The sequence below is a fragment of the Canis lupus genome, chromosome 8 (assembly GCF_003254725.2).
Source record: "Canis lupus dingo isolate Sandy chromosome 8, ASM325472v2, whole genome shotgun sequence".
NCBI lineage: Eukaryota > Metazoa > Chordata > Mammalia > Carnivora > Canidae > Canis > Canis lupus.
Window position 1 is genome coordinate 10,481,468 of NC_064250.1, and position 25,616 is coordinate 10,507,083.

The window sequence follows — 25,616 nt, forward strand, 5'->3', positions numbered from 1 at the left end:
CATAAAACTGAGGGGAAAAGACCATGAAAAATATTTTAAGGCATATTTTTTAATATGACTGGGTGGCTCAACGGTTGAGCATTCTGCTTTTGGCTCAGGGCGTGATCCCCGAGTCCCCGGGATGGGGTTCCATCTATCGGGCTCCCTGCATAGAGCCTGTTTCTCCCTCTGCCTATGTCTCTGCCTCTCTGTGTGTGTGTCTTTCATGAATAAATAAAGTCTTTAAAAAATATATATTTTAAAGTATGACTCTGGTTATTGTTAGCTTGGAGACAGGGATATTTTTTATGAAGCTATTAGCACATTAGGGGCATAGTAATTTCCCCATACCAGTCGGAGATATTATCATTCTTTTCAATCTCCTGCTTCAGGGAGAAAATAGAGGTCACCAACAAACCTAAAACATCTACATCTAATCTCTACGTCTTCCCTGTTTTACAAGGAACACACTACCTAAAACCTATCTTTCCACCAGTAGATCAGAGCTTTGCTCCTTAACAAGATTTTCTGACCACAGCTTCAACATTATCAGGTAGCATACTAGGAAAACAGACTATCAGCACACCAGACCAACTGAATCATAATTTGCAGCTTAACAAGATCCCCAGGTGATCTGCATCTTGCACACTGAAGTTTAGAAAGCACTGGTCTTAACAGAAGCCAATTTTCTCCCAGTTTCTCAGAATCCTAAACACTATGGATATTCTCTCGCCTATCTCTTTGACCTTTAAAAGACAAAATCCCCACACCCCCATTCCAATCCAACTTCTTGAAAAAGTTTTCCACACTCTCTGGCTCTATTTCTTCATACTCCTGCACCCATTCAAATCTGCCCCTCACCACCACTCCACTCCACTCTCATTAAGATCAAGGTCCTTGAGAATGTAGCTAAATCTAAAGGACATTTTCAGTCTTCACCCTACTTGACCTCTCACCACAATTCAGCACAATTGTCCTTTCTCTTTTTGAATCACTTTCTTCCTGTGTTGACATGTACACTAATGATGCAAAAGCAATAGTGGGTGAAACTGCTGGTGTTTCAGCATGAATCAAGGCAAGGGCACTATACTAACTACTAGCTGTATTCTTCACTGTGGAGCTCTGGCATTAGAGGGGCAGTTTCACTACAGAATTACAGAATAACCTTCATGAAGGGAAAAATTTTTAATTTTACTGAATTGCAACCCTTGAATACTTATCTTTTAGATATCCTACCTCAGGAAATAGAAGTAAATATAAAGCACTTCTGCATCCTGAAGAATGATGGTTGTGTCAAGTGAAAGCATTTGTATAACTGTTGGAGAACTGAACCAGACAGTTTTTTTCCACGCAACACCATTTTTACTTGAAAGAACTTCAGGCAAACTGTGATTATTCAGACTTGGAAATGTGGCAAACGTTTTCTCAAAATTTAACGAAGCCTTCCACTTCAAGGAAAACAACCAACAGTATTTATTGCCAAAGATAACACTAAAACTTTCAAGCAAAAATGACAATTTTGGAAAACTTGTATCTGCCACCATGAGCTAGACAGCTTCCCAATACCGAAACTTTTCTGATGACATCAGTATTCATATTAAACAAATGCGAGTTTGTGATACTATACAGTGACATATGTCAACATTTGGAATATCTGTATAATTCAGTAAATCCATAACCAGCACACAATTTTACAAGCTTAAACACGGGTAAAAAAAAAAAAAATCCATTCCAGACGAGATCAGGTGTGTTCAGGGTGCTACAGCCGTAGACAAAAAAATCCATTCCATGTACAAGAGAGACCAATAAATTTTATGTTAGCAGAATACAAAAAGCTCATTGAAAGGACTCAGAATCCACATTATAAGTAACTTTTAAGAAACTATCACTTGTGGGGCCGCCTGGGGGGCTCAGCAGTTTAGTGCCACCTTCAGCCAAGGGCCTGATCCTGGAGACTTGGGATTGAGTCCCACGTCAGGCTCCCTGCATGGAGCCTGCTTCTCCCTCTGCCTATGTCAATGCCTCTCTCTCTCCTCTCTGTGTATTCTCATGAATAAATAAATAAAATCTTTAAATAAAAAAAAATAAAAAAAAAAAGAAACTATCACTTGTCTAGTTTTGGTATGGTATCAAAGAATATCCATAATTATGTTAAAAAAATCATCACAACATTCCTCCCTTTTCCAACTACATCTATGGAGGATAATCTTTTTTCATGTATTTCTATCAAAACATAATGCAACAGACTGAATCCAGAGGCAGAAATGAGAATCCAGTCAAATCCAAACTCATGATCTCAGCCCCTCAAAATTCTTCCAGTATTCTCTCACTGAATGGCATCATCATCCATTGTAACCTGAGTAATCCATGATACTTCCTTTCTCACTACTCTCATATCTCAACAAATTCTATTTTACTTCCTAAATCTTTCTCATATCTACCCACTTCTTCCTACTTCTATTACTACAAACCTCTCTCTCTAGGCCATAATCTACCAAGTCTAGAAGAATTTGTTCTTTTGTCTTATCTAAGCATCTATTCTATTCTCAAAAGCAGGTAATGGGGCAGCCCCGGTGGCTCAGCGGTTTGGTTTGGCGCCCAGGGTGTGATCCTGGAGCCCCAGGATCGAATCCCACGTCGGGCTCCCTGCATGGAGCCTGCTTCTCCCTCTGCCTGTGTGTGTGTGTGTGTGTGTGTGTGTCTCTCTCTCTCTTTCTCTCATGAAGGAATAAATAAAATCTTAAAAAAAAAAAAAAAAGAGCAGGTAATCTTTTTGAAAGACAAATGTAATCACATCAGTCATTCTTTTGCAGTATTTCATTGCCTTTGCATTGCTCTTAAGATAAAACAAAAAACTTTACTTACCATATACAAAAGACTCCATCCCATCTGGCCCCTACCTTCTACTAGCACTCCAGCCAACTTTCCTTGTCCCACTAACACTAGTTTTCTCCAAGTTCCTCAATCATGCCATACTTATCCCACCAAATCTTCACACATTGCTTCCTTATTTGAACACCCTTCCCTCCTCTTCATGCTTCATCCCATAAACTCTTACACTTCCCTCATATCTTTAGTAAAAACTAGTCTTCAGAGAAGGCCACTAGGAATACCCTTACTCCTCCAGGTTATGTCCCTTCTACATACTGTCATAGCACCCTAATCTTTTCCTTCATTGCACTCTTGACATCACAGTTTATAACTGCAATTTTATTTCTATAAATCCGCCTTCTCTATCGACTACTAGACACCTTTAAGAGTAAGAGACTGTATCCTGTTTTGGTCATCACCATATCTCTAACACTTGACATAAAGTAGGAAAACAATTTAAAAGGTTAGGGACACTTGAGTGGCTCAATCAATTCACTCTCTGACTTTGGCTCAGGTCGCGGTCTCAGGGTCCTGGGATCTACCATTGAGTAGGGCTCAGCACTCAACAGGGAGTCTGTTTCCCCATCTCCCTTTGCTCCTCCCTTGACTCATGTTTTCCCTCTCTCTTTCAAATAAATAAAATCTTCAAAATCTTTAAAAGGTTAAAAGCCTTGTCACTATTGTAGGTGTTTTTCACCTTATATTATAAATATACAACAGGAAGTTTTCATCACTGTGTTCAACTCGCCCACTTTGGAATACAGACTCAAGACCTTCTTCCTTGAGATACTGCTCAAAGAATACACTAGAAAAATGATTAGTGGTGGTTGCCTCTGAACTGATTAGCCAGGAGATAGGAGGAGAGACTATTCACTGTACTCCTTTTTGTGCCCTCATAGCTAATTTTTAAATTTTTTAAAAAAGATTTTATTTATTTATTCGTGAGAGACACCGAGAGAGACAGAGACAGAGACACATAAATAGGGTAAATAGATGATGGGCATTTAGGAGACACAGGCAGAGGGAAAAGCAGGCTCCATGCAGTCAGCCTGATGTGGGACTCAATCCCGGGACTCCAGATCACGCCCTGAGCTCAACCACTAAGCCATCCAGGCATCCCGTTTTGTTTTTTTGTTTTTAATTTTTTAAAGAGCCTTCAGGTGCCTGGGTGGTTCAGTCAGCTAAGCAATCCACTCTTGATTTTGGCTGAGGTCATGATTCATGATCTCAGGGTTGTGAGACAGAGACCCACCATGCTGGGCATAGAGCCTGCTTAAGATTCTCTCTCAAAGCGATACTTACTATAAGTACTATATATTAGTACCTATAAGTACTATCCCTAATTTTCCATTTTCTAGATCTTAGATTCTACCCACAAAATAGAACTTTTAAATTACACTATCTGAAGTTATAGAAGGCAGAATCTGCAAGTGCCCAGGATTTATCTATTTATAATAGGTACAATAATTATCTATTTTAACATGAACACAAACTCATTTGTATCTCATTAAATTTAACTCTTAATTTAACTCATAAATTTATGACATTAAATTGAACTCACTAACATAATCACTGATGAAAGCAAAAACTAAGCTTGAACTTAGCAAAAACTAACCTTGAACTTGAATTTTATTTTCTAGAGTTCAGGCATTAATAAGAGACAGCACAGCTTCACAGAAAACGTACATTCCTTAACTTCAAAAAGACTGTCAAAACTCCAAAACACGGAGAGCCTTGAGTAATACTAAGCCAAAGGAAAAGGTTTAACTATTATGTGAAAAGCACTATGCTAGAGATTTCACATATATTTATCCCTTTCAATCTTCACAAAAATCTAAACCCAAATCTATCCCATCCCAAGGCCATTTACTCTACCACACCATCTGCCTTTCCTGACTAAATACATAGAACTATTAATACAAGTTAATAAAGGAAAAACACATCTGAACATAGACACCTTTTGCTTTATTCAACATAACTAAGGACTATTTTCTAGTATATTATGAAATCAAGTTGGTATGGGAGATTTTCACCAATAGTTAAAACACGCGTATCATCTTGCTTTTCCCCTACACCCTGTTTGTTGAATGTTGAAAAGAATTTAAAAAGACTCTCCAAAATCAATCAGTTTCAGAAAATAAAGTCTCAAAATTCAAAATCAGAAATGTAGTATTAATGGGTAGCCCACTTTACCCAAAAACACTTTTCACAAACATTCTTTCCTTTAATCCTCACAAGGAACCTACTGCTATTTTACAGAGAAAGTAAACTAAGGCTCTCAAAGGCTAAATTACACGTAGCAGACCAAGAATCCAAGAATCCGAACTAGGTCTCTGATGCCACAGCCCATTCTTTCCACCAAATCATGCTGCTTCTCTGGCTCAAAGGAATCAGAACAATTTTTCTTGTGACAAGAAAATGTGACTATAGAATAAAAGAGCAAACTAAGAATTTTTTTTAATTGTCAGAAATTTAATTGAACATCCATTTTTTTGGTAGACAAATTACTGGTATGCTACATGAAACAGAGGTAACCATTTCAATTTGAAATAGTCTTTTTATCTTGGTAAATTAAAATTAAAAATATAAGTCACATCTAACTTTAATTTCATCTTTCTTAAAATTACATTATATCAAATATAAATAAGCCTAGAAAGGAATATGGAAAGAATAATGGTTATGTTAGGATGGTAGGATTTTATATAAGGATGTTTGCTATTTTAAAAATTTCCTTTAAAATCGTATTAATAATGGTAACACTTTTTTTTTTTTTTTTTTTTATTTATTTATGATAGTCACACACACACACACAGAGAGAGAGAGAGAGGCAGAGACACAGGCAGAGGGAGAGGCAGGCTCCATGCACTGGGAGCCCGATGTGGGATTCGATCCTGGGTCTCCAGGATCGCGCCCTGGGCCAAAGGCAGGCGCCAAACCGCTGCGCCACCCAGGGATCCCGGTAACACCTTTTAAAATGCCATTAGTAATAACTCTACTAAAAAAAAAAAGAAATAACTCTACTATACATTAGTCCTTAATAGAAGTACAAAACAATCATTAATTTGATTGGCAAGTATAACCTTTAAAAAAAGCGTAAGTAATTCTCAGGTTAATAAAGACCCTCTAATGAAATCTAGGAAAACTCAAAAATCTACTTCACTTTTCTATGAATCCTGCTAAACTAAGTGTCAACAGGGAGGCTAAATCATTATCCATTCAAAGTTTGTTAATAACAAAAACGAGTTCACATGAATGGGCCATTAATAAATTTTTATTTTGGGAGGGGGGATGGGGTAAATAGATGATGGGCATTTAGGAGGACACTTGTAATGAGCACTGGGTGTTACAGGCAAGTGATGAATCACTAAATTCTACCCTTGAAACTAATACTACATTACATGTTAACTAATTTGAATTCAAATAAAATCTAGAAAGAAAACAAAAACAAAAAATAAATTGTGATTCTGAAACTTTGTAAGAATTTTTATCCTAAGATTTTTATCGTCTTAATGGGACTTACAACTAAGAATCAACCTTAATTCATATTCATTAATTATTCATTCAAAAATGAAGGCAGTTAAAAATATTTTGTCAATTTAGTAATAACAGCCTTTACTGCCACCTCAAAGAAATTAAGATAATTATACAGACTTTTTTTTTTTTAAGATTTTATTTATTGGGGATCCCTGGGTGGCGCAGCGGTTTAACGCCTGCCTTTGGCCCAGGGCCCGATCCTGGAGACCCGGGATCGAATCCCATGTCAGGCTCCCGGTGCATGGAGCCTGCTTCTCCCTCTGCCTATGTCTCTGCCTCTCTCTCTCTCTCTCTCTGTGTGACTGTCATAAATAAATGAAAAAAAAAAAAAAGATTTTATTTATTAATGAGAGAGACAGAGAGAGGCAGAGACACAGGCAGAGGAAGAAGCAGGCTCCATACAGGGAGCCTGAAGTGGGCCTCAATCCCGGGTCTCCAGGATCACACCTTGGGCCAAAGGCGGCGCTAAACCGCTGAGCCACCCAGGCTACCCAATAATTATACAAATTTTTTTTTTAATTTATTTTTTATTGGTGTTCAATTTACTAACATACAGAATAACCCCCAGTGCCCATCACCAATTCACTCAATTATACAAATTTTTAAGTCAACATCTCAAACATCTTCTAATCTCCTCAAAACGGCATGAAGACAAATATAGAAAATCTGAGTTTTCATTTACTTAACAATGGAATTCAAAATTGCGAATAATATAAACAGTAAAAACCAAATGTGTTCAGCATTCAGAATGGTTAATCTAACTGGGCAAGTATCATATAAGAGGAAAAACATAGCATTAATAGCCAATCTAGTAATGAATTTTTTCACATTTTCAAATAAATTCTACATTGAAACCTCTGAATAAAATTGTTTAAACTCTGCAAATTTCAGAATGTTTCTACTATTCCAAAAATAGACTATATGAGTAACACAATTTATACCCTTCCAAACTGAAATTTACAAAGCAATCATTTGCTTTAAGTACAACTTCCTATGAGTTAATACCCAAGAAGAAAGGGTAGTTGGAAACTATGTTCATCATTTTCTGTATTTTCATGTTTATTTCAAGTTAATGTCTTGGTACAGAAATAGGTATTTGTATTTTCTCAGTTTACAAAATAATTTGAACAGGAATCAAGAAATTTAGAAGTTAAAATTAATATTCCCTAATTCCTATTTACTTAACAAACATATATCTGTGTCATCACAATTATCACTACAGGAATTACTTCATCTACCAATTTTTACTTCTCAGAAAAGTGTACAAGCAGAACTGCAGAAACTTTAAAAAAAAAAATTTAAAACTCACTAGAGAAAAGTCTACAAAAACTGAAGTCAGCAAATGGTTGAAAACAGATGTCACCACAGCAACCCCAAAGACGATGATGAAGGGATGTACTTACGTTTCAAAACAACGATCCACGTTGTCAGACATCAAAAGCAGCATGCATAGCTGTTCAAGCGCTATTAGTTGCATGTCCCTTTCATCTCCCTGTCCCATCTGTAGCCATTCTAGCAATGTATCAGGATCCACATCTGCCATGGTTTTTTAAAAGCCTCTTTGCTTAAATTAAAAAAGTAAAAGGAAGAAGTCCTTTAAATATCCTTGACTGATCAGCGTGGGTCTAAAAAATTCTCTTTTACACCGGCTAGAACCAAATGTTCGTGGTGTCCTCCTGGAATTAGAAAAGACTCATAAGTATGTTTGGAGAGCATATTTTAATGCAGTTTTTCAACTTTATTCCTCCGATTTAACATTCATTTACCATACCAAATAAAAACCAGTTTTGCGCTAGAGTATAAGCTGATTAGGTTGCTACTTAACTGGAAACCAGAGCTGTCTTTGTCAAATACAGTCAAACTTTAGGTCCCACTACTGCTATCACCAACGTCTGTGCCAAAAGGCAAAGAACACCTTACTAAAGGTTCTTTTTTTTTTTTTTCCCAGCAAACTCCTCCCCCCACCCCTCCACCTAAAACTGATCTTCTGATAAGGGTTAGATTCAGTATTTTGAGGAGATTCTAAGCACTTTGATCCAATCTCCCTCCAAATTAAGTTTCTGCTTTAAAATTATCTCCAATTCCACTAATTCTGCTTACTTCCCAATTTACTTTACTGCTTCTTATAAGATGTTCACATACAAACAATAATTAGATACAAGATAAATCCAGGAACAAAGGCTTGGTTAAGAATTCTGGCAGTCTTGGCAACTCTTAAAAGTTAAAAAAAAAAAAAAGAAAAAGAAAAAAAAAGAAAATGCTAAAAGTAAGTGCAATGGACCAACACCTTACGGATCAGGATACAGGCCAATCTCCAGCCCTCTTTCTCCATCTCCACAGAATGGAGCAGTTGGTTAAAAACCAAACAAATAAAAAACAAAATAAAGCAGCAGCCCCAAGAGGCGAGTCATTTCAAACGCCGGTGAGCGCCTGGCCCGGCGGGCAGCTCTGGATCCCACGTAAGCCAGCTGCAGGGGCGCGAATCCAGCCGCGGGCCCGGGTGGGCACCCAACGGCGGCGACCCGCAGGGACGAGCCAACACTCCGGGCCCAGTCGAGCCCCGCGCCGGGAGGCGCAGGCACCGCGCTCGGGTTTCCTGGCACCAAACCCTGCTAAGTTAGCTACCTGCGTCTAAGGACCGGGAAGTTCTGGAGGGGACGCAGCGAGCCTCGGAGCCCGGAGCAGGCCGCCGGGCCGAGCAGGGCGGCGGGTCTCTCGGGAGCGGCGCCCGGAACTCCGAGGCTCGGGGGCACGTCCCTGGCCCGACCGGGAGGCGAGCCCTCCTCAAGGGCAAGGGGGGCTCCGGCTCAGGCAAACCAGGCTCCGGCTCGAGCCAGCCGGGGCCCGCCGCCCGCAGGGCCGGGGGAGGGGAACAAAGGGGCCAAGCGGGTCAGCCCGCAGCTGCCCGGCCGACCTCCCCCGCAGCCGGGGTCTCGCTCCCCGCACGCCGCTGGGCATCCCGGCCCCGGCCCCGGCCCCAGGCCGGGCCCTCCCCACCGCCACCGCCGAGGGCGCTCCCGCCCCCCCAGCCCTCAAGCTCGTACCCAAGCCGGTCGTCCCAAACACTCCGGTCCAGTTCCACGCAGGCCCGGGCAGAGCCAGGCCCGGCCGCGGCCCTCGAGTTACCAGGAAGCCGCAGGCCGCGCAGGTCGAGCCGGGCAGGCGGCACAGGAAAAGCCGCGCCTCGTCCCTCCCCTTCCTCCGCGGGGACCTGGTGACGGGGAAGCGAGAGGTTCCCCCGACCGGCGGCAGCCAGCGCACGTCCGGTCCCCGGCACGCGGCTCCTCAGGCCTGAAGCTCAGAGGCCCGCGCGGCGCTGCCGGCGGCGGCGGGGGCTGGCCGCGTCCATCGCGATCCCGGACGGGGAAGGGAGGAGGGTCGGGCGGGAGCGGGGCGGGAGCGGGGCGGGAGCGGGGCGGGGCAGCTGCGGAGGGCAGCCGAGCTCGGCGGAGGCGGAGCAAATCGGCTCTCCCGGCGGCGACCCCAGCGGCCGCCACGTGGGGCGCTGCGGAGACCCGGAGGCCGGCAGCCGGCGGCGCAGTCGGCCCAACCTGGGGCGCCGGGCGGCCGGACGCGTGGCCGCCACCCCCGGGACGCTCTGGCCCTGCTGGCCTCGGACTCCCTTGTCAGCTGTCGCTTTTCGGTCGCACTCGCGGTCCCAGCGGCCCCGCACACGGGTGCACGCCCGCGCAGCCCGCTGTGCCCCGCGCCTACACACGTCGCGCGCTCCCGCCGGGAGGCCCCACGCCCCACGCCCCACGCCCCACGCCCCACGCCCCACGCCGTAGCCGCGGCCGCCTGCCCGGGCCGAGCCGCCCCGCTCCCCCCGCTCCCCCCGCTCCCCCCGCAGCTCCCTCCGCCCCGCGCGGCCGCGCTTCTCGCCGCCCTCCTCGCGCATGTGCGTCGCGGGAGGAAAGCACCTCCTGGGGGGCCCGGGAGGCGAGCCGCCCGCACTTCACCGCAAGGAAAACCTTTCACCACAACCCTGGACAGCAATCTTTTCGAGCATTATCTCCATCGCACTGATGAGAGAACTGAGGCTACAAAAGCGTAAATTCAGGCCCGGTGGCGTCCTGGTAAGCAGCTCCGCTGAGAGTGTGCCTTTGGCTTCTCCCTGTGGGTCGTGGTTATGCCCTTACAACGCTTTGTGTTTCACATGCTTTGAAAATAAAATATGCCTGCTTGTAAGTCACTCACTTGGAGAATTTTAGGACGTAGTTAATCGGTAATGTGACTTTTTTTTTTTTTTTAATAAAAAACGAATCCCTTGGTTTGTGAGATAAGTAAACCCATACCTCAGGCACTTTCACTGCACTCTCCCCTTTTGATAACAAAAATATTACATAATAGTATTTGAATGGTGCTCCTTTAAGCAATTTGCATTTGCTTCAAGAACCAGTATTTTGGAAATTACAGATTTGCACTTCAAATACATATACACGCACAGGTCCCACTGTCACAAGTAATGATCCCTAGGACTCCTGTTAACAGTTCAAATCAAGAGAAAGGGGTACAGGACTCCACTGTCTTGTCACGACTACAACACATGAGAATAACTGTTTGGGAGCTATGACTGTGATGTGGAGATGCCAATGAAATATTCAAGGAGGAGGCCTTTCTGGACTTTGAAGAATGGGTGTAATATGGACAGTGGAGGGGGGCGGAGTACAAGCAAAGCCTGATCTCTTCTGACAAAGGAAAGAGGAACTGTGTGCCCCAAGCAAAGAATAAGCATTAAGCAATGAAGGGGAGAGAAGGGGAGGACTAAATTAAGCAGGGCCCTGAATGCCAGCTGCAGAATTTAGGCTTAGATAAGTAACGGGTTTTGGATTAGAACACTGACTAGAAAAATCAGTCTTAGAAAGATTGACAGAATGGCTAAAAGGAGCTACCAAGACAAGAAAATTAGCTGGGAGAGTGCTGAAATCCTCCAGTGGGGAGAGGGGGAGGAAGGGCCTCCTTATTGACAGTAAGAATGGAGAAAAGCTAAATCTAACAATTATTTTTCAAAAAGATATATCAAGAATTTAAATACTAACTTCAGAGGTTCCTGGGTGGCTCAGTGGCTGAGCGTCTGCCTTCTAGCTCAGGTCCTGATCCCAGGGCCCTGGGATTGAGCCCGCAGAGAGCCAGCTTCTTCCTCTGCCTATGTCTCTGCATATTTGTGTTTCTCATGAATAAATAAATAAAATCTTTTTTGAATAAATTAATTAATTAAAAATAAATTAATAATAAAAAACTGTTTTTTGTTTGTTTTTTTTTTACCTGCAGAGGACTTGGAAGCTAGGAAAATGATTATGCTATTAACAGAAAGCAGAAAAGTTAGAAGAGACTATGCTAATTTTTTTAAGGTTTATTTTCCTTTCTTCTATCACCATCTTTATTTGCATCACCTATCACGTACCCCAAAATGAATGACTGTAGTATGCTTTAAAGAAACCTTATCCAAAAAGTGCTATGACTTTCATTGCATTTTATTATATTATTTTAAATTCAAATATGAAATCCCAGAACAAGAGTACTAAAGTAGAATAATAAAGCCCTGATGAAAACAGAACATCTTCTGAAGGCAAATGACCAATCCTGAATATATGTCCCAAGAAACTGGGATATGTTTACATGTTAATACTTCATCTTGATGTCAAAATATAAGAATAATGGCCATTGGGGGGCGCCTGGGTGGCTTAGATGGTTAAGTGCCTGCCTTCAGCTCAGGTTGTGATTTCCCGGTCCTAGGATCAAGCTTTGCATTGGAGATCCCTCTAGACAAGGAATCTGCTTGAGGATCCTCTCTCCCTCTCTCCCTTTGCCCCTCCCCTGGCTCATGCTCACTCTCTCTCTCTCTCTCTCAAATAAATAAATAAATCTTTTTTAAAAAATGGCCATTGGGAAATGCTATGTACCAGACATGGTATAAGGCACAGTGAGCTACAGACCTCATCTTCAATAAGCTATATAAAGTCTAAGAGAAAGCAGATGTGAACACACTTCCCTTGTCTTCTTCCATGACAATACTTATCATGTAATATTGTCAAGTATACTGAGAACATCAAGGAGGTAATGACATGTCAGAAGACTTCAAAAATGATGTGTGAACTAGATCTCAAATGATCAGTTGGAGCTGGCCAGACATTAGGAAGACCATGTAGAGAGGCACAGAATTGTGAAGAGGGCTCCTCTTGGGGAAGCAGAGGAAAGAGATCACCTTTTGGGCATAGGCCCCAGTTTTATGAAGTATCTTCAATATACACAGTTAACTGGGATTGATTCACAGGTTCAGAAAGGAAGAGATCATTCAAATTTACACTCTTATCCCACTGACTGACATTACTATGAATTTTTAAAATAAACCCTATTATCTTAGAAATAACACAATTACATGGCATTACGTTTTTTATGTATTAAAAGCATCATTAGATGTAAACATTTCAAATATGCTACAAAAAATGTCTGGGCATTTCTTCAACTTTTAACTGGAAATGGGACTATCCCTGGCTTCTCTCAACTTCTGATAAGCTATAACTATGAAAGATTGTGACCATTTGGGAACAACAGGAAATGAAATTTGGCTAGAACCTAGGGTAGAGTTAGTAGCTGGAAGAGAACATTGAAGTTAATTGGAATTCGTTTTCTAGAGGTCTTTAAACACCATGTTCAGGAGTCTGAAGTTTGTCCTTTGGGCAATGGGGAGCCTTTGGACATTTTAAACAAAGGAGCACTATGATATAATGCAAGTTTTTGGATTATTAGCCATCTTCAAGTTAAAAGTGATTTCCATAAGGGTGCCTGGCTGGCTTGGTCAGTAGAGCATGTGACTTTTAATATTAGGGTTGTGAGTTCAAGCCCCACGTTGAGCTTACTTTAAAAAAATTTTTATAGACAAACAGGAAAAAAAACCATAAAATTGATTTCTGTAAAGCTTTACAGTTGGCAAAAGACTTTCACAAAAATTATTTAATCCTCCTGTATTATTTAATATATATGAAAAATGATCTAACAATATCAGCATAAGCATTATCTTTATTTTACATAGGAGAAAAAAAGCTCAGAGAAGTTAAGTGACTTGCTTCCCGTCTCACAGCTAGTAAATGACAGGTCTAGTTCTCAAACCCAGGCTTTCAACTCTTTGGCTCTTAGAATCCGAAAGAATAATCAAGATAACCTGGGGTGCCTGACTAGCTCACTCGGGGGAGTATGCAACTCTTTATCTCAGGGTTGTGAGTTCAAAGCCCCACACTGGATATAGTGATTACTTAAATAAATAAACTCAAAAAAAAAAAAAAAAAAAAGATAACCCATTTTTACCTTCCCTCATGCTGAAAACAAAAACAAAAAAGCAATATAGCCATCTGTGCCATCCCTGACTTGCTTTCTGGATTCTTCTATAATATTTCCAGTGTTGGGAAATTACTACTTCATGAGGCAATGCATTTTACTTTCATCTACCTGCTTCAATTACTAAAAGGTAGTATGGTGAAAAGATTATACACATGAGAGTTGGCCGAGCAATGTATGAAAACCAGTTCCCATTTTCCTAGCTTGGTGAACTTGGCAAATTATTTAATCCTTCCAGACCTCCGTTTCTTCATATGTAAAATTAGGATAAACACAGTAGTAATCAGAGGGATGTTAGAAGAATTGAAGGAGATTATGCATGGAAAGAACCTAGGCCAGTAGTTCCCAACCCCAGCTGCACATTAGATTCACATGGGGAAATTTTTTTTTAATAGGCTATTTTTTTACAGCTGTTTTAGGTACAGCAAAATTGAGCAGAAAGTACAGAAACATATTTGAAATGTTTACATTTAAGGATGCTTTGTTTAGGGATCCCTGGGTGGCGCAGCGGTTTGGCGCCTGCCTTTGGCCCAGGGCGCGATCCTGGAGACCCGGGATCGAATCCCACGTCGGGCTCCCGGTGCATGGGGCCTGCTTCTCCCTCTGCCTGTGTCTCTGCCTCTCTCTCTCTCTGTGTGTGTGACTATCATAAATAAATGAAAAAAAAAAAAAAAAAAAAAAAAAAAAAAGGATGCTTTGTTTATATTTCCCTATATCCCTTGCACATGCACAACCTTCCTCACTATCAAAATCCCCCACCAAAAAATCAAAAACAAAGAAAAACAAAAACAAAATCCCCCACCAGAGTTGCAATCAGTGAATCTGCATTGACACATCACTATCACTCAAAATCCGTGGCTTACATTAGGATTCACTCTTGGGGGCAGCCCGGGTGGCTCAGCAGTTTAGCGCCGCCTTCAGCCCAGGGTGTGATCCCGGAGACCCCGGACCAAGTCCCATGTCAGGCTCCCTGCATGGAGCCTGCTTCTCCCTCTGCCTGTGTCTCTGCCTCTCTCTCTCTCTCTCTCTCTCTCTCTCTCTCTCTCTTCTCTCATGAATAAATAAATTTATTAAAAAAAAAAAAGAAACCTTTGGGGAAAAAAAAAGGATTCACTCTTGGTGTTGTACATTCTATAGGTTTTGGCAAATGAAATGTATCATGACACATTTTCATCATTATAATATCATACAGAATAGTTTCATTGCCCTAAAAATCACCTATGTTCCATCTATTCAGCCCTCCCTCCCCGGTATCCCTGGCAACCATAAATCTTATTTACCGTGTCTATAGTTTTGCCTTTTCCAGAATGTAATATAGTTAGAATCAGATAGTATGTAGCCTTTTTGGCTTCTTTCACTTAGTAATATGCATTTAAGTTTCTTCCATGTCTTCTCATGATTTAATAGCTCATTTGTTTTAGGACTGAATAACAGTCTGTTGTCAGGATGTACCACAGGTTATTAACCCATCCACCTACTGAATATCTTGGATGCTTCCAAATTTTGGCAATAGGAGTAAAGCTGCTATAAACAACCATGTATAGTTTTTTTTCTCTTTCTTTATGTGCAGGTTTTTATGTGGACATAAACTTTAAACTCATTTGGATAAATATCAAGGAACATGATTGCTGGATCATATGGTAAGAATATATTTAGTTGGGTTTTTGTGGGTTTTTTAAAAAGATTTTATTTAGGGGCACCTGAGTGGCTTAGTCAGTTAAGTGTCTGCTTTTGGATTAGGTCATAATCTCTGGCTGGAGATCCTAGGATGGAGCCCCACATTGGGCTCCCTGCTCAGCGGAGAGCCTGCTTCTCCTTCTCCCTCTGCCCCTTCCCCACCACGGCCATTTGTGCGCTCTCTCACTCACTCTCTCTCTCTCTCTCTCTCAAGTAAATAAAATATATTTTTTTTAGTTTTTATTTATTTGAGAGAGAGAGCACAAGCATGAACTGGGGAGGGGCAGTGTGAGAGGAAGAGGGACAAGCTGACTCCCCAGCATATGGAGCCCAACTTGGGGCCAATACCAGGACCCCAAAATCATGACCTGAGCTGAAGTCAGATGCTTAACTAATTGGGCCACCCAGGTGTTCCAGAATATGTTTAGTTTTATAAATGCCAAACCGTCTTCCAAAGTAGCTGTACTGTTTTCCATAAGTAATGAATGCGAGAGGATCCCTGGGTGGCGCAGCGGTTTGGCGCCTGCCTTTGGCCCAGGGCGCGATCCTGGAGACCCGGGATCGAATCTCACATCGGGCTCCCGGTGCATGGAGCCTGCTTCTCCCTCTGCCTGTGTCTCTGCCTCTCTCTCTCTCTCTCTCTCTGTGTGACTATCATAAATAAATAAAAATTAAAAAAATAAATAAACCCACTGTTAAAAAAAAAAAAAAAGTAATGAATTCGAGTTCCTATTGCTCCACTTTCTCAGCAGCATTTGGTCTTGTTATTGTTTTGGATTTTGTCCACTAATAGGTGTATAGTGGTATCATATTGTTGTTTTAATTTGCAACTCCCTAATGACATATTATATTGGACCTCTTTTCATATACTTATTTACCATGTGTATATCTTTTCTTTTTAAGATTTTATTTATTTATTCATGAGAGACACACACAGAGAGAGAGGCAGAGACACAGGCAGAGGGAGAAGCAGGCTCTGTGCAGAGACAGCCTGATGTGGGACTCGATCCCAGGACTCCAGGATCATGCCCTGAGCTAAAGGCAGGCGCTAAACCACCGAGCCACCCAGGGATCCCCACCATGTGTATATCTTCTTTGATGAGGTATCTGTTTGGATTTGTTGCCCATTTTTAAATTAGATTATTCATTTATTTATTGTTGAATTTTAAAAGTTCTTTTTTAAGTAGATTCCACACCCAGCTTGAAGAACTCTTTGTTTATTGTCATAATAGTTTTTATCAGATGTGTTCTTGTAAATTTTTCTTCACCTGGGGAGCTTTTAAAATGTCAGATGCCAGGGTGCTTGGGTGGCACAATCAGTTAGGCAACTGTCTCTTGGTTTCAGCTTCATGGTCTCAGGCTTGTGGGATCAAGCTCTGAGTCGGGCTCTGCACTTAGCAAGAAGTATGCTTGGGATTGTGTCTCTCTCTGTCCTTCTGCCCCTCCTGTTCATTCCTATTTCTGTTCTCTCTCTCTCTCTTTCTCAGATAATAAATAAATCTTTAAAATGTCAGATGCCTACACCACATCTCAGACCACTTTGTCAGAATCACTAAAGGTAAGATCCAACCATCAGTAATTTTTAAAGTGTTCTAAGAGACTCTAATGTATAGCCATTGGCCTAAGTCAATACAATAATAATATTTAAGTATAATTATAGGAATACTTGTTTTATTACTGCAGATAGATTTTATTGCCACTTACCGTGTCCTAACACTATTCTAAATATATTACAAGTATTACTTCACTATGAGTATTGACTACTTTGACTTATGATCTGTGTGACCTTGGTCTTTCTGAGCTTTGTTTTACTAATCTGTAAGACTAAGATAATAATAGAAACTAAAGCCCTCAATGAATAATTATAGTAAACAAGATAATGCATATAAAACCATATCATATATTAAATACTCAAAAATGTCAGCTGTTAATATTATTGTACTATTAGTTCTGCTGTCTAGTGTGGCATGCTAGGTCTGCTTCCTCTTCCATAGGACAGGTCATGAAACAGTCAAAGACAACAGTCATGTTCCCATGGCCTCTCTTCTCCAGGCAAAACAAGTCCAGTCCTTTCAACTGTTTTACGCTCCTTGGGCATGTTCCAGCTTCTCCATGTTCACTAACTGAAACAGTGCTTCCAATGAGGTCAGACCAGAACAGAGGAGTGGAGACTTTTTTACATTGAGTTAGGAGGGTGGTAATCACATCACTCTTTTGGCTCACACAGAGTTTGCAATAAACTAAAGTTTTAATGTCCTGCTCCCTGAACATCCAAGGCAGTTTTCCTTCAAATTTTTAATATGATATTTTGGTCTTTAATATTTAAACTATTGAAAGTATTTTTTCATTCTCAGTGTTGCATTCTGTGGCAATCTCCTTGAATCTTCATCAGATGCTACAATGTACCTTCCATACCCTCAGACTCTTTATAAGAAATCAGTTAAAGGTATTCAACAGGACATGGCCATAATGAAGGCTTTGGCATATTACAAACCTTTCACCAAGCAGTTATTTATCCATTAAGTAACATTCTCTGGGTATAGTTGTTCAGGCAACTAGGACTTTACCTCGTGACTTTACCTAACAACATTATCACCTGACCCACTTATCTCTTTCATGGCAGTAAGAACTTTAATATACTTTAATTTTTAAAATGGCAATATTAAGAAAATTAAAAATCAAAATTGAATTTTGTAGTACAGAATGAACACATTTGTATGTAAGATTTTTTTTACCTTTTTTGTAAAGATTTTTATTTATTTATTTGAGAGAGAGAGCACATGTGCACAAGACGGGGGAAGGAGCAGAGGGATAAGCAGACTTTCTGCTGAACAGGGAGCCCAGCATGGGATTCCTGGGCCTCCATCCCAGGACTCAGATCATAATCTGAGCTGAAGGCAGACGCTTAACTGAGAGCCCTGTATCTAAGATTTTAAAGGAAATCTTATCAAATGGCTTCTTGAAATTCATTTCAACTATGGCATCCCAATACTAATATTTGGGGAAGTTAAGCATCTGCCTTTAGCTTAGGGCTTAGGGCATGATCCTGCAGTCGCAGGATCGAGTCCCATATTGGGCGTCCTGCATGGAGCCTGCTTCTCCCTCTGCCTGTGTCTCTGCCTCTCTCTGAGTCTCTCGTGAATAAATAAATAAAATCTTTTTTAAAAAAATAAAAATTAAAAGGAAGTCTTATTTTATTTGCAACTTTATGTCTAATTTTATCTCAAAATTAAAAGTTAAAGAACACAGTAAGTTTAACTTGAGATAACAAATTCTTAGTAATGCTGTCTTCTAGGAACCACTCTTCCAAAGATTTCAAAAATAATGTATTTAAAAATACATTATAGAATTTTGACAATTTATTACAAGATTCACTGTATCCAATATATATCCCTTGGTAATGAAGACAAAAACCAAATTATAGGTGTAAAAGCTGTGTGTTTTATATTCCTAGATAGCTGTTCTTGCTCCAAGATTAAAAAACTCTTCTATAATTTGCTGTTGGTAAAATCCTATATCCTTCATCTTGAGGAAAATTATTCTAGTGGATAGTTTATTCTTCTTTAACATACTTGAGTGCATAATAGTTGCTTTATAGGTTTAGAGAAAAAGTATGATCTGCTTTACAAAAATTCATTCAATAAAAAACTTTCAGGCTGCCTGAGTGGCTCAAGGTTGGTTAAGCATCTGCCTTCAGCTCAGACCATAATCTCAGGGTCCTGGGATTGAGCCTCGCACTGGGTTACCTGATCAGCAGAGAGCCTGCTCCTCCCTCTCCCTCTGCTATTCCCCCTGCTTGTACTCTCTCTCTCTGTCAAATAAATAAATAAAAATGTTTTTAAAAAACCAAATTTCCAAGAACCTAACTTTTGTAAGGAATTATATGCTCTAATTACAGATTTCAAAATGTGTATTGGGGAAAACCTTACATAATAAATTGTATATATTTGAAGTTTCTCCTTATGGATATTTGCCATTAAGGAATTATTATTAATTGTTTTTATGTTATCTATTATAATGGTATAAGGTTATATTTTCTTTAAAAGAGTCATTATGGGCAGCCCGGGTGGCTCAGCGGTTTGGCGCCGCCTTCGGCTCGGGGCCTGATCCTGGAGACCTGGGATCAAGTCCCACATTGGGCTCCCTGCATGGAGCCTGCTTCTCCCTCTGTATGTGTCTCTGCTGTCCTCTCTCTCTGTCTCTCATTAATAAATTAAAAAAAAAATTTTTTTTAAATAATAATTTGGGAGTATCTGAGTGATTCAGTTAAGCATCCAACTCTTGATTTCAATTCAGGTCATGATCTCAGGGTCATGGGATTGAGCCCACGTTGGGCTCCAGGCTGGGTGTATAACCTGCTTGAGATTCTCTCTTTCTCCCTCTCGTTCTGCCTCTCCCCCAAAATAAATAAATCAATCTTAGAAAAAGAATCTATTTCTTTGTTTCTCTTTTCTTTGCTCGTTTGTTTTGTTTCTTATATTCCACCTGAGTGAAATCATATGGTGTTTGTCTTTCTTTGATGTTTTTCACTTACCATTGTTATACTCTCTAATTCCATCCATGCTGTTGCAAATGGCAAGATTTCATCCTTTTATATGACTGAATAATATCCATTGAATATGTATACCACATCTTTATCCATTTATTTAATGATGGACACTTGAGCTGCTTACATAATTTACATAATTGTAAATAATGCTGCAATAAATATAGGGGTGCATGTATCCTTTTGAATTAGTGTTTTTGTATTCATTGGGTAAATACCCAGTAGTGTGATTACTGGATTGTAAGATTGTCCTATTTTTAATTTTTTGAGGAACCTCCATACTGTTTTCCACAGTGGCTGTACTAGTTTGCATGCCCACCAACAGTGTAAGAGGGTTCCTTTTACTCCACGTTCTTTTTTTAAAAAATATTTTTTTTATTTATTTGAGAGAGACAGAGAGGGCACAAGTGGGGTGGGAGGGGCAGAGGGAGAGGGATAAGCAGACTTCCTGTTGAGCAGGAAGCCCAGTGCAGGGCTCAATCCCAGGACCCTGAAATCATGACCGGAGCAAAAGGCAGAGGCTTAACCAATTAAACCACTTAGTACTCCCTTTTCCTCGACATTCTTGATAAGACTTGTTGCTTCTTGTTTTTTATTTTTGCCATTCTGACAGGTGTGAGGTGATATCTCACCGTAATTGATTTGCTTTCCCTGATTGATGAGTGACGTTGAGCATCTTTTTTTTTTTTTAAGATTTTGTTTATTTATTCATGATAGACAGAGAGAGAGAGAGAGACAGAGACACAGGCTCAGGGAGAAGCAGGCTCCATGCACCGGGAGCCCGATGTGGGACTCGATCCCGGGTCTCCAGGACCGCGCCCTGGGCCAAAGGCAGGCGCCAAACCGCGGCGCCACCCAGGGATCCCTGAGCATCTTTTCATGTCTATTGGCCATCTGGATGTCTTTTCAAGATATGTCTGTTCATACCTTCTGCCTGTTTTTTAATTGGATTATTTGTAGTTTTAGCATTGAGCTACCTAAGTTCTTTATATATTTTGGATACTAACCCTTTATTGGATGTCATTTGCAAATATCTTCTCCCATTAAGTAGATTGTCTTTTAATTTAGCTGATTATTTCCTTTGCTGTGCAGAAGCTTTTTATTTTGATGTAATCCCAATAGTTTATTTTAGCTTTTATTTCCCTTGCCTCAGGAGACATATCTAGAAAAATGTTAGTATGGCCAATGTCAGAGAAATTCATGCCTGTATTCTCTTCTAGGATTTTTATGGTTTCAGGTCTCACACTTAGGTCTCTAATTCATTTTGGTTTTTTTTTTTTTAAGATTTTATTTATTTATTCATGAGAGACACAGAAAGAGAGAGGCAGAGATATAGGCAGAGGGAGAAGCACACTCCAGGCAGGGAGCCCAATGTGGGACTTGATCCTGGGACTCCAGGATCATGCCCTGAGCTAAAGGCAGACGCTTAAACGCTGAGCCACCCAGGCATCCCATAAACACTGAGCCCCCCAGGCATCCCATTTGGTGGGGGGGGGGGGCTTATATTTGTGTATGGTGTAAAAAAGTCATGGGGTTTCATCCTTTTGCATGTAGATATCCAGTTTTCCCAGCATCATTTGTTGAAGACACCATCTTTCCCATTGCAAATTCTTGCCTCTTTTGTCAAAGATTAAGTGACCGGATAATCATGGTTTTGTTTCTGGTTTTTCTATCCTGTTATATTGATCTTTGTGTCTATTTCTGTGCTAGTATTAATGAAAGATAGTTGGAAGAAAGGCAGGCAGGGATAAGGGGCCCCTAGCCCTAAGAGGAAACCACCCTTATTGTTAATATTAATGTTTTCCATGGCTGCTTTCCTTCAGCCATGAGGATTGTGATGAAAGAATTTTATATCACCGGAGAAGGAGACCTCCATCCTTTCCCACGTGATAGGTAGATGACAAAAACTTAATTGGGTGATAGGCTCATAGAGGGTTAATCAGATTACAATAGCCCACTAACAAACCCATAGAAAGCCCTAGACTTAGAAACTTTAGTGGCGGGGATCCCTGGGTGGCTCAGCGGTTTAGAGCCTGCCTTCGGCCTGGGGTGTGATCCTGGAGTCCCAGGATCAAGTCCTGCGTCCAGCTCCCGGCATGGAGCCTGCTTCTCCCTCTGCCTGTGTCTCTGCCTCTCTCTTTCTCTCTCTCTCTCTATATATATATAATAAATAAATAAGTAAATCTTAAAAAAAAAAAGTCAGCCACTTAACCAACTGAGCCACGTTGGTGCCCCACAAATTATGATCATATTATTAAACACTATAAAGTTAGTATGACATTAAACAAGTCTTAAGCCTTTTTCTTGGACTTCTTACATTACCAAAATCCAAAATTCATCTACCTATCACTATCCAAACTCTTGTGCGATTGACAGTTTTTTTTTATCCCTTTTATCAGCTAACTAAAGAATCTTAGGGCTAGACTTTAATTACCCAAGCCAGGAAAACTAGCTGGTTTTCTTCAGCCCTGAGGATTAAAATTCTATTCTCAGAGATCAGTGTGTCTATGATACCAGAGTTAAAGAGGTGAGTAGTTATTCAAGTGAAGCTGCTTTGGAGAAAAATCCATCTAGGTGGTTCAAAACCAGTATTATCTTATACTTTCCCGGAGGTCATTTGCCATAAGTATCTGAATCCTTGTTTAGAAGACCTAACAAGGGGGGATCCCTGGGTGGCGCAGCGGTTTGGTGCCTGCCTTTGGCCCAGGGCGCGATCCTGGAGACCAGGGATCGAATCCCACGTCAGGTTCCCCGTGCATGGAGCCTGCTTCTCCCTCTGCCTCTGTCTCTGCCTCTCTGTCTCTCTCTGTGCGACTACCATAAATAAATAAAAAAATTTAAAAAAAAGAAGACCTAACAAGGTAAATTAGAATTTAATATAAACTTGGAACCCCCAAAAAAAAATAAAATAAAATAAAATAAAATAAAAATAAACTTGGAGCCCATGGAATATTGTTTGACTTACTAAGCAAATGCCAAGGCTTGAGAGCCCCTGCAGACTATATATATATGTATTATTAATGTGGGAATGTGGATATGCTGACAGAGATTAAAGCAGTGAGTTTCTTGACCAAGGAAATTAACCACCAAGTTTTCAAGGAAATGATATCTATACTAGTATTTCTTTGACAATCATCATGACTGTATGATTTCAAGGTTTTTTATTATTCAGTTTCTTTAGGTTTATATTCAGTTTTCTGACGTGTATATCATATATTTTTATATATGCATATATATACATATTTATGACTGATTCTGGAACATTTTCATCACCCTAAAAAGGAAACCCCATACCCATTAGCAGTTATTAGTATTACATTCTCTCCAAGACCTAGTACCTGGAAACCATTAATCTACTTTGTATCTCTACAGATTTGCCTACTCCGGATATTTCATATAGATAGTATCATACAATATGTGTCCTTTTATTTTTTTTAATTTTTTTTTAATTTTTATTTATTTATGATAGTCACAGAGAGAGAGAGCGAGAGAGAGAGGCAGAGGGAGAAGCAGGCTCCATGCACCGGGAGCCCGACGTGGGATTCGATCCCGGGTCTCCAGGATCGTGCCCTGGGCCAAAGGCAGGTGCTAAACCGCTGCGCCACCCAGGGATCCCTATGTGTCCTTTTATTTTATTTTTTTTTTAATTTTTTTTATTTATTTATGATAGTCACAGAGAGAGAGAGAGAGAGAAAGGCAGAGACACAGGCAGAGGGAGAAGCAGGCTCCATGCACCGGGAGCCCGATGTGGGACTCGAACCCGGGTCTCCAGGATCGTGCCCTGGGCCAAAGGCAGGTGCCAAACTGCTGCGCCACCCAGGGATCCCCCTTATGTGTCCTTTTATATCTGGTTTCTGCCATTCAGCATTAGGCATTCAGGGTTCATCCATATAGCATGTATCACAACTTTCATTCCTTTTTATGGCTGAGTAATAATCCATTGCATGAATATAACACATTTTCTTATTCTACCCATCAGTTCATGAACATTTGGCTATTATAAATAATGCTGCTATGAATATTCATGTACAATACCTTGGATATATAGACATGTTTTCAATTCTCTTGGGTAATATACTTAGGAATGGAACTGTTAAGCTATATTGTTTAGCTTTGAGAAGAACTCTCAAATGTTTTCCAAAGCAGTAGTACATTTTACATCCCCACCAACTGTGTATGAGGATTCTACACCTGTTATTTATCTGTCTTTTTTTTTTTTTTACTAATAGTTGTGAAGTAGTATTACATTTTGATTTGATTTTGATTTGTTTGTTAACTAATGATGTTTGATGTTGGGCTTCTTTTTCTTTCTTTTCTTTCTTTCTTTCTTTCATTTTTTTTTTTTTTTTTTGAATGTTGGTGTGTTGGTGGGGTCCATAGCTGGCCAAGAAAGAATTCTTGAGACATCTTCATTCCAAAATGGTGGGTTTTTTAAAGCACAAGGACAGGACCTATGGACAGAAGAGCTGCTGTTGCTGCTGCCTGCTGCTCCCTGCTGCCTCGGGATTGTGAGGAGCAATTGATCATATACCTTGGGGTTGGAAGAAGTAAAAATAAGGGAAGTTCCGAAAGGACTTTCGTATGTTAAAGAAGACTCAGGATACTGGAGGAATGTTATAATCTGCCTATTACAAGTATTTGTCAATGGGCTGCAGGTTATGAGGAGATTTAATTTTATCTACATTTCCTTCTGCCTGTTTCCTACATCAATGTTGAGCATCTTTAGTGTGTTTATTGGCTGTTCATATATCTCCTTTGAAGAAATGTCTATCAAAATCCCTTACCCTTACCCATTTTTAAATTGGGTTATTTTTTCATTGCCGAGTTGTAAGAGTTCTTTGTATATTCTGGATGAAAGTTCCTTGTCAGATAAATAATTTGCAGATATTTTCTCCCCATTCCATGGGTTGCTTTTTCAATTTCTTAATGGTGTCCTTTAAAGCACAAAATTTTAAAATTTTTGTGAAGTCTGATTTATTTTTTATTTTGTCACAGGTAGTTTCAGTACCTAATAAACCATTATCTAATCCAGGATCATGGAGATTTACACTTACGGTTTCATCTAAGAGTTTGTTTAAGCTCTTACATTAAGGTTTATGATCCACTTTAAGTTCATTTTCATATATATTGTGAACTACAAATCAAACTTTTGTTTTCTCTTTTTGGTACAGGGATATCCAGTTGTCTCAGCATCATTTTTGTAAAGACTGTTCTTTTCCCATAAATTTCTTGGCACCCTTGTTGAAAATCAACTGACCATAAAAATAAAGTTTATCTGGACTGTCAATTCTGTTTCATTGATCTCAATTCCTATCCTTATTCCAATACTACCCTCGCTTGATTACTGTAGCTTTGTAGTATGTTTTGAAATCAGGAAGTGTGAGTCCTCCAACTTTGTTCTTTTTCAAGATCATTTTAGCTATTCTAGATTCCTTGCATTTCTATATGAATTTAAGATCACCTTGTCAGTTGCAAAAGCAAACAAAAAACAACAACGAAACCAGCTCTGATTTTGATAGGGATTGCATTGAGTGTTTACATCAATTTGGCCTGTATTGCCATTTTAATAATAAGTCTCCCAATTTATAAGCATGGGATGTCTTTCAATTTATTTACTTTTTCTTAATGTATCAATGATATTTTATAGCTTTCAGTATATAAGTTTTGTGCTTTT

The 25,616-nt window shown here is 40.3% G+C and overlaps 1 protein-coding gene and 1 long non-coding RNA gene across 10 annotated transcripts in view; one reads left to right on the forward strand and one right to left on the reverse strand.

Annotated features, from left to right (window-relative positions):
• Positions 1-9,759, reverse strand: part of HECTD1 (HECT domain E3 ubiquitin protein ligase 1) — a 93,927-nt gene extending 84,168 nt beyond the window's left edge. For all 9 annotated transcript variants that reach the window (XM_035720137.2, XM_035720136.2, XM_025443883.3 and 6 more), the window contains exons 1-2: positions 9,429-9,759; positions 7,788-8,060 (exon numbers count right to left, since the gene is read on the reverse strand). In XM_035720137.2, coding sequence (XP_035576030.1) covers positions 7,788-7,927 — 140 coding nt within the window. In that variant the 5' untranslated portion in view covers positions 7,928-8,060; positions 9,429-9,759. The remainder of the gene's footprint in view (positions 1-7,787; positions 8,061-9,428) is intronic.
• Positions 9,760-10,222: 463 nt separating this feature from the next.
• Positions 10,223-25,229, forward strand: LOC112657251 (uncharacterized). Its single transcript, XR_003134928.3, has 4 exons — positions 10,223-10,460; positions 15,290-15,359; positions 16,884-16,954; positions 24,323-25,229. It is a non-coding gene; the product is annotated as an uncharacterized LOC112657251 (long non-coding RNA).
• The last annotated feature ends 387 nt before the right edge of the window (positions 25,230-25,616 follow it).